The sequence below is a fragment of the Gymnogyps californianus genome, chromosome 4, assembly GCF_018139145.2.
Source record: "Gymnogyps californianus isolate 813 chromosome 4, ASM1813914v2, whole genome shotgun sequence".
Classification (NCBI taxonomy): domain Eukaryota; kingdom Metazoa; phylum Chordata; class Aves; order Accipitriformes; family Cathartidae; genus Gymnogyps; species Gymnogyps californianus.
In genome coordinates this window covers 69,298,292-69,313,899 of record NC_059474.1, presented here as the reverse complement: position 1 = coordinate 69,313,899, position 15,608 = coordinate 69,298,292, and the positions used below count along the sequence as shown (strand labels likewise).

The 15,608-nt window shown below is 39.4% G+C and overlaps 1 protein-coding gene across 2 annotated transcripts in view; it reads right to left on the bottom strand.

Moving 5' to 3' along the window:
• Positions 1-1,628: 1,628 nt before the first annotated feature.
• The window catches only part of OTUD4 (OTU deubiquitinase 4), a 36,280-nt gene continuing 22,300 nt past the window's right edge, over positions 1,629-15,608 (bottom strand). Inside the window, exons 14-23 of one of the 2 annotated variants that reach the window (XM_050895370.1) lie at positions 15,388-15,568; positions 14,018-14,183; positions 12,509-12,629; positions 10,302-10,357; positions 9,592-9,750; positions 8,858-8,996; positions 7,697-7,776; positions 7,507-7,621; positions 6,753-6,793; positions 1,629-4,475 (exon numbers count right to left, since the gene is read on the bottom strand). In XM_050895370.1, coding sequence (XP_050751327.1) covers positions 3,237-4,475; positions 6,753-6,793; positions 7,507-7,621; positions 7,697-7,776; positions 8,858-8,996; positions 9,592-9,750; positions 10,302-10,357; positions 12,509-12,629; positions 14,018-14,183; positions 15,388-15,568 — 2,297 coding nt within the window. In that variant the 3' untranslated portion in view covers positions 1,629-3,236. Of the gene's footprint in view, positions 4,476-6,752; positions 6,794-7,506; positions 7,777-8,857; positions 8,997-9,591; positions 9,751-10,301; positions 10,358-12,508; positions 12,630-14,017; positions 14,184-15,387; positions 15,569-15,608 lie in introns of both variants that reach the window. The other variant, XM_050895369.1, reaches the window with a different exon arrangement.

The following is a 15,608-nucleotide window of genomic DNA, read 5'->3' as shown; positions in this document are numbered from 1 at the left end:
AGCACATTAAAATCAAGCATCATTTAGTAGATTAAACATCCTACAAAACTTACCATTTTCAGGGACACGCATACAGTACTTGCAGCAACAAAGCTGTCGTTTACAGAAAGGTAACCAGTTCTGTTAGGTAGGGAAACTGAGGCTAAAGTGATCGCTTCAGACTTCCTAGCAGGTGTGAGAATCCTGACCAACCTTCCTCCATCTGTAACTGCTGGCACCCACCATCTTTCCATGGAAAGATTAAGTTTTTACAAGGTTAAGATGCAAGAAGTACTTTTGCTTAAAGTGAAAGCTTTGATCCTTACTATAGACAAAAATGAAGGTAAATAAAAAATAGCTTGTTAAAAAACAATTTCCATATAAAGTATGGTCCTTCAGGGAGACAAGAGGGAAAAGTGCCTATATTTAAGGGTTCCTACACAAAAGTTACACAAAGTTTCAGACATGTAAAAATAATTTTCAGCTATGTATCTTAAAAGTAAGGAACAGTATTTTCCATGCAACAGTTGTCTGTTCTGCCTTCACTGGCATGTGAAAAATGTTATGAGAGACGAAAGAAAACATGGCTTTGTTCTTTATTTACATCTTGGCCTCACAGGTTACAGGAGGCAGCAGTGGTTTGTCTTTTTTTTTTTTTTTTTAAAGCCATTATGTGTGTTAGTAACTTGGATGTTTTATAACCTTGGCAGTATCAGGTGTTACATACATTCTACCTCGCTATGTCTAACTGACAACAGAAATCCATCTGTGTTATGCCAACAGAGGTACTCCATGAAGAAGTACAGGTAATGAACACAGCCTTACACCACCACCATGTGTTTAAACAAAAACTTCCAAAGGCTAACTAAAATATATAGTTAAGTCCTGCAGATGAGTAGAAATCCCTTTGGACTTGAGTTCTGCATCTTCTGTCCTAATTAGGGCAAGGTAAAGATGTGGTATCTGAAGCTGTATATCTCAGTTCATTATATGCTAAATATTACATACAGTCCCCTACTAACCAGTGGGATCCTGCAACCTAAAACATCTGGCCCCAGGTAAAGGGCTTGGCCAGTCAACCTACAAGTCTTTCAGCAAAACCAGAGGAAGCCATACTTAACAGTGAAGGTGGAAAAACTACTACATCTGCACTTTTCAGTCCTTAACTGTCCTAGAGCAGCAAGGCAGGGCATAGGCCTAGCTTAAACACTTTAAGTCAATTTTTAAAGTAAATTCTAAAAGCACAGCCCTATCAGTTACTGCCATGCCTCTGTTTTCCATTGTTTCCCAAGAAGTTTCTGTAGAAAGCTTACCAACTTTGTTCTTGCAACAAAGCTCACAATTAAATGCCTGCTCTAGTACTGAAAGATTGTTTCAGTGAATGCTGGACAGATTTGGGCTACAACTGGAGTTACACTTTAGAACCTCCCAGGAAAGATGACAAGAAGCCCCTTGTAACTCTTTGTAAGTAGTAGAGGTAAACAGAGAACCACAGTGGTATCAGCTGTTAAATCCCTCAGTGCTTGCTTAGTTCTCAAGCTGAAAAACTGAAGATTGCCTTTTTCAAAATCCTGAATACATTTCTGAATGGAAAAGTATTTAAGATTAAAAAAAAAAACAAAAACAAACAAACAAAACCAGTCCCTACCACTACCATTTTGAATAAGAACTAGAAATCCAGTTTACGTCCCTTTTTAGTTTGCAGCTTGCCTACATATTAACTAATTGTTTATGCTGCTGTCTACAAGTGGCCCTATCGGAAGAGAACCATAGATTTAATGTCATTGCAACAGTTTCAAATATGTAAATATAATTTAGAAAGAAAGTGAAAAGACAAACATTTATTTTAAGTAGGGTTTTATACATGGCATGCATCTGAAAAGGAATTCTTTATCACATAACTATCACTCACGTTTCCTGATCAAGGGTGTACAATCTCGGACATGAATGAAAGGGTACCACCACCTACACTAGTATATACAGAGATATAAAAATATACACAACAGTTAATTTTACAGAGCAACAGAGCTGAGTGAGTACTGTGCACGCTGCACTCTCCGAGTTTGGACAGCTGAACATCCAAACTGCAAAGGCAACAGGAACACTGCAGAGATCATTATCAGGGTCAGAAGAAACAGCATCAGAACTCTGACACAGTGTAAAAATATAAGGCAGAAGCCACTTTCTTCTGAATTGTAGGGAAGAGCAGAGCACACCGAGACTCTCCATCTTGCTTTTAAAAGTAGTTCCAGTAAGGAGTTGTACATGCAAAACATAAATTTGCATCAACAGTGCAACAACAAAAGAATACTGAACAGTAGCTCAATCATACAAACTTAAAAAAACGTAACATGTACTTTATGCATCTCTCCACAAAATATCTAGGATTTGTCAGTGCATTAGTGTTAAAGTGGCATTAAAAAAACTTCTGCTATTATAACAGATGCAGAATTATTTTGGAAATGCATAGCATCTACATTTTTATTGTCTTTGTAATTATTCAGTTGGCATAGGCACCATTCTAGTCACACCAGCAATAAGAATTCTTGGTGGAAACAGCCATTCTTACCAATTCATACACAGCTATTCTTGACTGCTTGTCTTGATTTTCATTTCAACAAATAAATGCTTTTTAAAATTCAAAAATATACCCTATGAATATGAAAAGAACTATATACAACATACCTAAGACACAGGGTTAGCTGGCTGCCATACGTGTAACACACTGAAGAGAAACATTCAAGTTTGACAGATTTTTTTTTGATTTTTTTTTTTTTTTTTGAGATGAAAGGCCTTTGGGTTGGAAGCATATCAAAGACAACAGTGCAGTAGGCTGAGAATTCCTTTAGCTCAGTTCAGAACTAAGGCATTGTCTGATAAAATATACATTTATATTTGGTGCAATGTTACCGTCAATTTTAGAATCTAGATCACGTCAAATGCTATAATTTGTCACTCTAGTAAACGTATGTATCCATCTTCTATCACGAACTCAAACCTTTGTGGGGAAAAAAAAAATTATCAAACACTAAACCTATATATTTTTTTTTTTCTAATTTGACATTGAGGAAAAAACGCTAAGCCAAACAAACTCTATATTCCCCCAAAACCCATATGGTAGGAGTTCACGTCCTGCTAGTCTTTACTCGCCAAAAGTTAAACATACCCTTGAACTTCACTAAAAAGAAAGATTAAGATTTTAAACTGCTACTTCAAATTACTTCTTGCATTTTAAAATTTTCAATTATCCATTCATTCTATGCTTGATGCCCCCTCTGATTATCTCCCAGTGTTGCCCTTCTCCTGTCATTCCTATATGGCCTCCCTCTAAAGTTCCGCTGATACTGGTAGCCGTCATCTCTGCTTCTGCTGGGTGGTCCTTTCCAGGCTTCCTCGTTTCTTTGGAACTGGTATCCTCCCCTACTGGAATAACCCCACTCAAGTCTAGGCCTTCTGCCACCTCCGTAAGTCTGGTTATAAAATTGCTTGGATCTACCACTTCTCAGCATATCGGAAACTTCACTCTCGTCTTCGGAGCTCTCTTCCCTCGTCCTCTGCGCCTTGCTTTCTGTCTGCAGATTACCAGCACCCTTGGAATCTCTACCTTTATCAGTCTTCTCCTTACGACTGGGAATGCTATTTTTCAGTTCAGTTTTCGGTGGTTCTGCCAACAGCGGCGGAGTGTTGGGCACTGCTGTCTGCCTCTCAGTCCCCTGTGTTTGCAGAGAACGGTTTTGCTGCCCTGCTGTTTTTTGCTTAGCAGGAGAAGCCGAAGGACAAGTTTGCTCCAACTGAGGTGCCCTAGCTGAAGTTTCTTTTGGGGATTCACTGCTTGCACCAGCCACAGGGAATGGTACGGTGTTCGAGCCGCTGCTGCTGTTAGTCTTCTGAAGCTGTTCTGCACAGTTTACTACAGGAACTGGAGAGCTGCATTCTTTAGCCACATACATGTTCGCAGAGGTGCTAGCTGTTGCCTCTTTGTCCTCAGGTGACATGACAACATTAGGTCTTGCTACTGAATTTTCAATGAAACCCTGAACTGGGTATCCATACCAAAAGTGAGGAAAGAAAGGAGGTGCTATTGGAACAGCTCCTAGAAAGTGATTGTGTCCAAAGGGTGGCTGTGGGAACATATTTTTCCCTCTCAGGGACTCCTCATAGTTTGCATGAAGAGCTTGCACTGGATTCTCTGATTCTACACAGACCTGTCCTTGACTTTCTGACACCTGAGCTGTAGGTATAATCAGAGGCAGTGATGGAGATCTACTATCAACCTGTGGAATTTGACCGTTGGATCTGGCCTCGCTCTGAACAGGAAAGTGCCTGTTTGTTCGTGCAGTTTCGTTTTCATTCTGAGTTGGCGGAGCCTCCTGGAACCAGGGGTTGTGCGGATACACAGGAAGGGACACGTTTGGGTACATTCTACAAGCAGCTAAATAGGCCTGGTGCAGCGGGTACAAGTAAGAATGGGGTGCCCACATGGGACAACTGTATGCCTGCAAGACAGGGGAGGGGGGGAAAAAAAGACAAAAAAGTATTTGGTCTTTTGTATGTTCAGACAGACATAATAGCACACAGGTCATTTACCATTTTGAAACAGTTAATTACAGGAAGTAAAGGTTAATTTTATTTACAGTGACTGCCCTCAATTCTAAATATCTAGGACTCCAGGATGGCGTCCATTTTTTGTTTTCCTTCCAAATGCAGCTGCAATGGGCAACAGTTATGACCAGTAAGAAAACTTGGTAACAACTTCTATATAGTTAATTTAAACACATGATGCTATTAAGTCAAGCTTTAGCTATGCATTTGAAGACACACATTTCAAATTCATTTTCCAGAATCACAACTTGCCCTACTAGCTCACTTTTCAAAATCCTAAGGGATAACAATCAAAACAACAAGAAGTCATACCACACACATATTTTGACAAAAAAAAAAAAAAGAAAAAAAAAAAAAAAAGACTACACCGAGACCTGAAGTTAGATCATTTCCCCAAGGACCATTTGTAAAGACTGAAATCCATATATATATATATACACACACACAACCCACAGATCAGCTTTCTCAGAAGCCTTTACATAAAGTAGAGGGATAGGTTTCATTAGAATATACACCACACTTTCCAGCTACTGGTGGGAGTCACACAACAGACACACACCGTTTTCAGCAGCAACCTCTTCTGTGCTGTTACTGTACACGAGCTGCGTTCACAATACTGAACTCATCCACCTCAGGTGGCGACCCCCTTCCCTTTCGTCTACTTCCATGTTAACTAACTAGCACACAGTGGCTTATAGTTACATTGCTCAGAGTTAGCGTTTATAAACGCAGACTTTGTGTTTGTACTATGGTACATAGCAACTGGCCTAAGAACACCATTGCAGAATGTTTTTATAATACAATGTGCTAAATATACATATTTCAGGCCATACAGAACACCACGCAAGGCTGCTGGAGGCACAAGGCTGTCTAAGAAAACACTGGAGTAGGTAGAGGGCAGAGCCCAAAACCTGGCGTGGTCTTGTCTGGGCCATCTATAGAAACAGTCCCCAGAGCAAACCATCCTGAGAAACCTACCCAGACCTCCTCTCAACAGGAACTAGTCGGTCCGCTCTGAACAAGCAGCTGGAAGGGTGTGGACAGCAGCATGGCAGCATCTGGGACCAAAGCAGTGGGCAGGGTAATGCAGAAAGTAGTTCCCAGGTCTGCCATAGTATTTGGTCACCAGCTGAGGAGCACAACTACTAGAAGATGGTACTTTGACCAGTAGATGGTGCTGAAGCACCAAAATGAGAGACTACAGCCTAAATAACACAAACTACCAGTAAGGAGAGTCTCAAATATATGTAGGCTTATAAAACAAACGCTGTTTAGATATATTGCAGTGACACTTGCTAATTACATATGGATTTTCTATTAAGCAAAGAGACTTGTATTAGGCACACAGCTATCAAATCTAAATGTACTTTGTAAGTTGTGCTGAACATTCCCTCTTTCCATGCATAGACACCAAAGAAAATCATTACTTATGGCCAAAGTCATGTGGAATAAGCCTGAGAGCTCTCAGCACCTTTTCCAAAGTAGTTTACCTGACAGAAGGAGTAAGAGAAGGTAAAAAAGGAACATTACGTGCAGAAGGGAGAAACTAAGCAAACAACTAGTCCTTACCAAGAAATGGAAAATATTGCCTTTTTGGATGAGCCTCTTCCCCAACCACACACACAGATTTGCACCACGCATACGCATCAACCTCTATTATAATTACTTAGAGAGTTAAAAGTAAAATACTGTTGTCCTTAACCTGAGCAGAAAGGACAGACACGCAGGTTACTTAAGGGAGTGTCCACAGGGAAAGACATACTCGGTATTTATACTGCAATGACTTTGCCAGTACACAGACATGGTCAAAGTCGGAGGGCCTTTTCTCTTTTACTATACACTGCTTCCAAAAGAATGCATCTTCAAACTCACAATGGTTTACCTGTGAATTTGTAAAGCACAATCTGTTGACTGTATAGCCACAGCTGGAAGCCAATAGTTCTCACTATCACTGTTGAGATAAAATTTATTTCTGTTGACTTGAACTGCAATCTGGACCACTGTTGGGATCCCAGTTAATAGAAGACAAAATAAGAAAGTATTTCAAATTTTAAGATGAACTTGAAGTGTACAGCTGCAGCAACCAAACTTCTGCACTCTAAGTACTACCAAATACAAGCAAATTTTATGGTATAACAAACACAAAAACATAAATAAGTTTGAAGAGTTACCTTCACACCAAGATTGAAGAAAAATCTAAGAATATTCTTATCTAGGAAAAAAACAGAAAAATATCTATGAAGACCTAAATGTTACACTTCATCTGATCCAAAAATTAGTCCCTGCATAAAGTTCCATTTCAGTAAAGAAACACTGGTATTAAGTTGCTGCTTGCATGTCTTTGATTTGGGTTGGTTGGGTTTTTTTTTGATATCTAGATACACAAATGCAGTTTAAATTTCAGTTTTAACAGTTTGTGGAACTGAACTTCTAGTTTTTAAAGAAACAGTTCAGTAAACAAACACCACCGTGCAGTCAGACATGATACGTTCTTTATGGGCATATTCCGTATTTGTAGTATGCCAAAACCTGTATTTTCCCAGAACAGTACGGAAATGCTCAACAACTTCCAAGCTTTTGATTACAAGAGAAAGCCTGTTACTGTAAAAGGAGGCAGTTCTCCAAAGAAAATCCTTTACATTCACAAAACCTCAAGTTATGGTGGGTCAAGCTAAGAACCACAACATCATCATATCAGACTTCTGGGTGTAACCACTTAAAATAATTGCCATGTTAGCAACGCAAACTAACAAGTTACAACTCTATTCAATATTCCCTCCCACGCCTTAAATCATGGAATGACAACAACTAGATCTTTTGACACAGACTAACAACAGGACCAAAGAAGTTGTCTTTATCTACATTTTAAGAAAAGAAAATCTATTAGAAAAAATGGTATAAAATCCAGACCTTCTAGCTTCTCACCTTTAGGTAAGTCTTCCCCAGTATTGCACAGGGAGTAAGAGGGTGCAACAGCTCTTTCTCCCTTTTCACTAAAAGGGAATCCAGGGTATAGTGGATCCTGATAAGGATTCAGAGTCTGAGGCAAAGGCATTAAAGGCTGGTTAACTGCTTGTAGCGACACAGGAACTCCAGCAACTGGAGCAGATGTTACCTGAGCCTGTGATACAATAGAGTCAGGTCCTGTTGCTGGGGCTGGCATCAATGAAGAAGCAGGTATTTGGGCTGGAATACCTAAAGGGGGGGGGGGCGAGGAAGAAAAAAAAAAAAAAAAAAAATATATATATAGCTCAACTATAGAAAAATCAAAAAAGAAAGTGACAGCAGGAAAGCAAGTTTCAAAAGACAGAAGGAAAAAAAAAAAGAAAAAAGGTATTCAGGAAGACACAGGAGGAAATTCTTGAGTAGGGAAGTTACGAAGAAAAGATTTGGCTAAATGCAGAGAATAGTTTTCAGAAAGAGTGAAACAGTTAAGCTTTCCAGAACTAGCTAAACCCTTCCCGTATTTATTTTTAAAATTATGAATACCAGAAGGAAATAGGAAGGCAAAAAAAGCGGGGAACTGAAACCTACATGTTAATCTCTGCAGTTCTCATTCTGACTAGTCATTTACAGTCAACTCTGAATCTGAGCTCAGATTAACTGGGCTATGCATCTTCTGTCACAGATGCGGTCAAGTATGACAGGATTATTACCGTATCATGTGAACGTAGTATGCTGATTTGAAAGCTAGTTCTTGTACAGAAACACAACAGTGGGAGAGAAAATACAGCACCTGATCTAATGAGCAATATTGAATCTAAGCTAATTCCACGTATCAAAAGATACGCACAGCACACAAAAACCATTATACTGGCTTTGCAGCTCAGGTCCAAATGGATCTCATTAGTTCCAGACCCACCAGACCCAAGCTGAGTCCTTAGTGAATCAAGGAGCTTATTACATGGGACACAGAGCACAAACACATATCAAGCTTCAACGTGCTGACAGCGTGTTCTACCTTAAGCAGATCCTCAGAATAAGCCCCCTCAAAACTCAATGCTATCCCACGCAGGAGAAAACCAGGGAATTGAGTATGCATCCCTCTTCCACCGTCAGGTAGGGAATAAAGCAAACTATACATATGGGCAATCAAAGATCTACTAGAACTCTCACTAGCTTTCAGCAGTGAGAAACTATATTCCTATAAATGACTGCCTTTGGAATGTGAAGTTATATGAAACAGTGTCTCCTGGAGGCATCTTCAATTTAGCAAGACAGTTAAAGTATTTTTCAGGGTTAGTAGTTTCTGATCTATGTTAATATTTCTTCAAACCTGCTGGTCCATAGGTTGTTGGCTCACTTGGCCAAGCTGGCACAATGGCTGGTAGAGAAGGCACTGCTGGAGGTAAATGCACCTCAGAAAAGACTGGTGAGGGTGTTGGAGTTACGCTTGGTAAGCATTCTGTCAGGTTCTATAAAAACAGAGATCACATGAAATTATTCTAAATCACCGTTGTTGGTGACCCCTAAATGTGTCTGACCTCTACCAAAAAAGGCTTGATGACTCAGTATTATCCAGACTACCACCATCACCATAGCAAAATATTAACTAGTAACACATCAGGCTGTTTACGTAAGAGAGATCCGATACACATTACATCACTGTGTGAAGAACTCTGCACTGAGCTCTATCCAGAACGTGCCTGTACCAGAACGTTCTGTATCGAGAACGTACCACAGACAGCCAGTGTTATAACCACCTCCACAAGCATTAAATTTAAGTATCTCCCATCCAAAAGAAAAGCCACCCTCACAAACGATTACCACTAACCTTGGAGAAACCTGAAAAAGCAAAGGTAAAGAATTTAAAGTGAAAAGTATGGTTATCTTAGCAGAAAGACATGAAATAACCCCTCTCTCAGAAGAGAAAGGATTTACTTTTACTTTTCTATCAAGGGTTGTCCTTTTACATATGTTGGACATAACAGATTCCTAACTGTAAATACAAAATTTTAGCATTATCACCATAGAAATGACTACGTAATTAAAAGCTGGTATAATACATACGTGGCTGTGATGAAGCTCCCCTTTGTCTGAAGTGTCCTGACTGGAAAACTTTGAAATCAAACAAACATTTCTTACTTGCTCAGCAGGAATCGGAGAATCTGTTTTTACTTGTTCCAAAGGAGACGAATCTTTTGGATAACTCTCATCTTGACTATTCTTCTAAAGCAAAGTTAGAAACAACAGACACAGCTAGTCTAATAGTAAGATTTACTTTTCAAAGAGGCATTCAAAGATACTAAACCACACTACATACAAAGTGGGCTAAGCACGCAATCACTATTAATACTAGTGTAACATTTTGCTCATTGAAAGGATAGCAAAGGTTAAAAGCCAGTAAGAGGCCACAAATCTTCACTGAACTTCAGAGATCATGGTCTGTTAGCACAGTAGCTATTAGTAAAGATCAAATCTTCTGTGGTCCCATTATACTGAAAGTACAGTCTGTACTAAAGCAATTACAAATCCAGATTCGTAAGTACTCTCGATAGCCCAGATTTGCGAACTCGGATTGCAGAGAAAGACTATAAGTATGGGTTATAGGGGCTGAGGAAAGCTGACAGCAATACAAGCCTCCAACCTTAGAAGTATTTCACTAAAAGCTGTAAAGCAGCAGCAGCAATCACAGCTCTAAAGGCAGCTATTGCTCTGCTAATCATGTATCAGAGAAGCAATAACATTAAAAAAAAATTTGGTCTTTTCTTTAAGATTACCTCAGATGAATTTGGCTCAAGCTTCTGACTTAAGTGGATCTGCCTGGAATTTGACTCTGTAACACCAAGACATAACCTAGTAAATGAACCATTACACCATTTATGGCTATCACAACTTAAGCCAGTTAAAGTTTGTCTTTCCAAAGTTAAACCTTCAAAACAAAACCTACCTCAGCACATATTACTTCAGAAAACTTAAACTTCAATTTTTATCACAGATCAAAGCATCCTAAAATAAACAGTTGTTAGGGCTTTAACAGAGCAGCTACTTCAACCTGGGTTTTCAAAAGCTCTACAGGAGTTCTTTACTGATGTTTGTTAACCATCTTGGTGATGCTTGAGGGAAGCAGGAAAGAAATGTAGCTGTCTCTTTAAACACATATCATTCATCCTAAATCCCTCCTAGTAAAAAAGAAATGATTTTGTACTTTGCTTAAAGTGAAAATGTTTTGATCTGCATTTCCATATTCAAGTGTTAAGATAACAGAAGCTTAAAGTCTTGTCTACTTTTGACTGAGTAAAAGATAGATCAGTTTAGAAGGTTTCAATGGTTCAAAAGATCTAGAAAGTTTTCAGACTGATGCAGAAAGTTTAATTTCTCGAGCACCAGCAAACACTTGGTGGGGGAGACGGTGTTGAAAAACAGTCATGGTATGATCTTCATATAATAGGATCTGTACAAGTTCTTCACATTCTAGCTTATGTTCAAATCTGGTTACCACTGCTGGTCAATCAAATTCATGCACATAAGTTTAACAGTAGCTCCTAAATAGATATGTACTTTTTAAAAGCTTAGCATGTGCACCATCACATCTAGACAACAATGTAAATTAAAACAATATTATGAGAATTACTGCCAATTCCCCAAGCACCAACAGGAATCCCTAGATACTCAGAAGTACAGTTTATTCCCATAGGATTTTTAACCTAGTTTCAGAAGAGGCAACGTGATCCAGAGTGTCACAAAAAACAGAGAAAGCTGTACATGCCATGCACTTCAGCAAAATCTATCATGACACTGTAGTAAAGAGCTTTCTCTACATGAACATTCTTTTTGGCATTGCTGATGAAAAAAGTTTTCAAATGAAACAAGTTTTCAGACGTTTGGAGAATGAAAAATAGGTAACATCAGTCCTTGTGAGACCATTCAAGAAGGCATTACGTTTTGTAAGATGGACTAAGGACCACAAGTACCACAAATACACAACAGCAATGTCTCTGCTGTTGCCAGATAAGGGAACAAAAAAAAAACCAAAAAAACCAGAGGGAGGGAACAGCTTCTAAGAGGAGGCTAAAGAGTCTGAATTTTATTTAGTCGGGGGGGGGGGGGGGGGGTGGGGTGTATTTTTTTTTTCTTTTTTTGGGATGGGGGTATTTTACTTTTATTGGGGGGGGGCGGGGCAGGTAGGGCATGGAAGAAGCCAAGATCAAATTTGGTGCTTAGTTGTGGCAAAGCTAACAGGACAAAAAAAAAAAAAAAAAAAAAAAAAATCAGCTGATAGTATTTTTTTAGTTTCATTTAGCAAAGATTTACTCACTACCTCCTGACAGCTACAGCTTTCATCTGTTACTGCCATGTTCCACTTCCTCACAGAAGGAGGAAAAGCTTAGAGTCAATGCAGAGAAGCTAAAGAGTGTTATAACAGACTGGGGGAAGGGAGAAAACCCAAACAAAGTTTGACCATGCGACAGCTCTTTCTACTGTAAACGGGGGGGGGGGGGGGGGGGGGGGGCGGTGTTTCAACTCTTCTGTACACCATCTTCTCCCCTCTTTCTGTACAACTGTGTGCTAATTCTTAACCATACCGTACTGAATACTTTTACCTGCTTTCCTCTTAACTAACTCCAGTAAGCACTCTTAATACTCTTCCCACTGGCACTTTCTGCCACACTCACTAGAATTTCAACAGGATCTAATTTAGGGTAGCTCTGATACTCTTTTCATTTCTCTCATTCCTCTTCCCATTTACTACAAAAATCCCAGCAAGGAGCCTGCTCTCTCAGCCACATTCACAAAGCAGGAAAATACGTACTTTCTTCCCAAGCCACACCTTTGCTATCTTGAGCCTAGCTTAGTTTGGCACTATTACTTATGATAATTTCCCCCTCATTGCCTATACAGGTGCCCCATCTTGCATAAACTCTTAAGCTGGTAATAAAAACAAGCAAACAAAAAAGCGCCTTGATCTAAAAACATTTATTTTTACCTTTATCCTTCTGCTCTTCCACCTCTGCTGTCCACTTGCTATTTCTTCTCTCATTATTTGAGAACTTTTTCTGGTTTAAATTATCCACAGTCTGTGTAGCAGCCTGACAGACAGACTGATTCTAAAGAAGTTTACAAAAGCAGAAATATGAATTTATATAACTAGTCTGATGACACTTTGCCATCATCTGATATGATACTATTATGCCTTCATGACACATACTACTTATCTATGTGACAGGCAGAAAGTTGGGGGGGGGGGGGGGGGGGGGGAAAGCAGTCTTCATCAGTATCATTCAGACTCATCCACTCTTTCATTCATTGCTAAATTTTGCAAAGCGTCCTTTAAAAGCATTCGTGTCATTAGTTTACATGACAAACAAAAACTGCTTCACTCAGACAACATCACATCCTCCTTCTGCAGGTGAGCAAATACAGCATACTGTTAACCACAGCTCAGAGAGAGCAAGCAACCTCTGTCCGTTAGGCTTCAGTCTTAGTCTGCTCTTTGCAGCGCAGAAGAGCTGTACACTTCTTGATTACACCAACTTAAGTAATTACTGCTCAAGAACTGAAAGATACAGCGCAGGAAGTCACTTTCACAAAGCAAGAGATTTAAAGCCCATCTTTCACCTACTCATTCTTCCCAGCCTGGTTCTTGTTTCTGTTTGCCCTAGGATTTAAATCCCAAAAAGCCCCACGTCTCTAGAATAAACCCATGTAGACACCAGCTCTTTACCCACAGGATCTGCTCGCTCCCTAGATGTACTGAGACTCCAATCCGCTTTCTTTAAAAATAGCATCAACAGAATAATCTCTCAAAATCTAAAGGCTACATTCTTCCCTCAGACATAGACAAGTCCACTGAAACCAGCTCAGCTCCACAACAGAAAAAGAGCAAGGCTGACAAAGAATTTGCATTACTTATGACACCAGGCAAGTTCTCACACCAGTAAGTTCTCATGCTAAAAAGAAAAGTCACTTATAAATAAAACAGGTTTTATGCGAACCAAATCAGAAGCAATCACCTAGTCACCTCTGATACTAATTTAAGCACCACAGTGCCAATTTACTAAGCTATTTCTCAGCTAAATTAAACTGTACTTCAGAGCAAGTTCTGTCCTCACCTTGAAGTTTGATCCCACCATACAGAAAAAGACAACATCTGAGCAACTGTAAGGGAGTGCAAAGCCTTCCAAAGACAGGAGGAACATGAAGAAAGAAGCCCACAGCTTCAGAAGCTCATGTGTCTATGATATTTACACGCCTAAAGAACCGTGTATGGTGGACATTAATTATTCCCAGGGGAAACTACTATGTATGTGTCTTATCTTGAATATATAAAGCATTGTAGATTCACATATTTCTATGTAGAAAGTGAGTGTGAAGAAAATATCCTTAACTTTTGAATTGTATTGTAATGCAAGGACAGCAAAACAACAACTGCTAATTAAAGGTTCATGGACAAGTATGAAAAATACACTATTAATTACAATGAAAAAAAGCATACATTGGAAAGAGCAGGAAAAGCTTGTTCATCCCTCTGCTGGATCTCATAAAGAGAACGAGATTCTTCTATAGCCTGTTTCTCCCTGCGTTCCTCTGGAGACAGGCCAAAGTAGTTACAATCTCTGCTGCCATGATTCAGATCCTCGGTTCTCTCCCGGTCTGGTTTTCTGTAAAGGAAAAAATGAAACAGGATCACTTTGACAAAGAAATTCACCAGTATGAAACACAATACAAACTCATGGTTTAGAAGGAAGAAAGAAGATAATTATATAGCACTGCTTATGTGATTCCACATATACGAGATCCCTTTCTGCCTATTGCAAGTTACCCATACGCATAAAATTTAAGGAAGAGAAAGAACGGTTTTTCTCCATGATTGATTCAATTCAATACAATTTTGAAAGACTTATAACAAATGGTAATTACTAGATCATAGTTAAAAACCAAATGCCTACATCAAGTGATCTAATCCATTTCTGTGCCAACTGAGAACTGACCACACCCCATCCGCTATCTATGAACATGCAGGAGAAAGTTGGGGAAGATTTCTGTAAGTACAACAACAAAAGGGAAAATGCATTATAATTTTCAATGTCTGAAGCCTCACTACACAAAATTAACATCTCTGTTTCAGCTTTCTGAATTACTTAACTAAACATTTTAGGATACTCATGTATTTAGGTTAAAGGCGGAAGAAAAATGCCCTTAAAATGTTGCATGTGGCAGACTCCGAAGACACCCCAGCCCCATTTATTCCCCAAGGAGTTACGACAGAGTGACAGAATAGACCATGAAGAGTTTGGGTTTGTAGCAAAGTACAGAATAGTCTTTTAGATAGAATAGAAGAAGAGTGGCAATGATGAAAAGAGAAACTCTGCTGCTGCAGCAGCGCAATGAATCAAAAAATCACTACCAACAAATGCAGGCAAAATGCTGTTCTCCTCCAAGTGATCAGTCATAACATGAAGCAGTCCTCTATGACAGGTTCTGCAGAAGCTGAGGGAAGATCTTAGCCACGCCCAAGAAGCGCTACATGCAACATTACTTCAGCCCCAACCAGAAAAAACCCAACAACCACTTTCCAAGAAGAAACTGCAGTTTTGTGTATGGTGCTTCCAGGGGAGATGCTGCTATGCAAGAAAAAAAGTGGGAGCTCATGATGGCAGCAATTTTGAAAAAGGTTTAAAAATAGAAAAAAAAAGAATTATTTTTCCTGTGCTTGTGTGTATTCTTAAGGGCTTGGAACACTTCTTAAGAATTCAATGGCAACATATTTCAAAAGAGCATGTTGGAAGGATCTGAAGCAGGCATCTGGGCTCCTAGAAGCTCAGCTGGAGTTCCAAATAAGGAAGACGTTATTTGCAGTTTTACCTTACAGTTTGGGAAAGATTCCTGCCTGGAGCTTTTTGCTCAGTTGAGGTCTGATGAGGTTGGGGTCCAGAACATAAGAACTGATGCTGCCTGGTTCCCACAGTATGCTGAAGTCGAGGAGGTAGTGCTGACTGGGGTTTTATTGACTTGCTCTGATTCTTTGGCCCTCTGCAATCTGCATCTGTGATAAAGACGTGAAAACAAATATATTTCTTTTAATC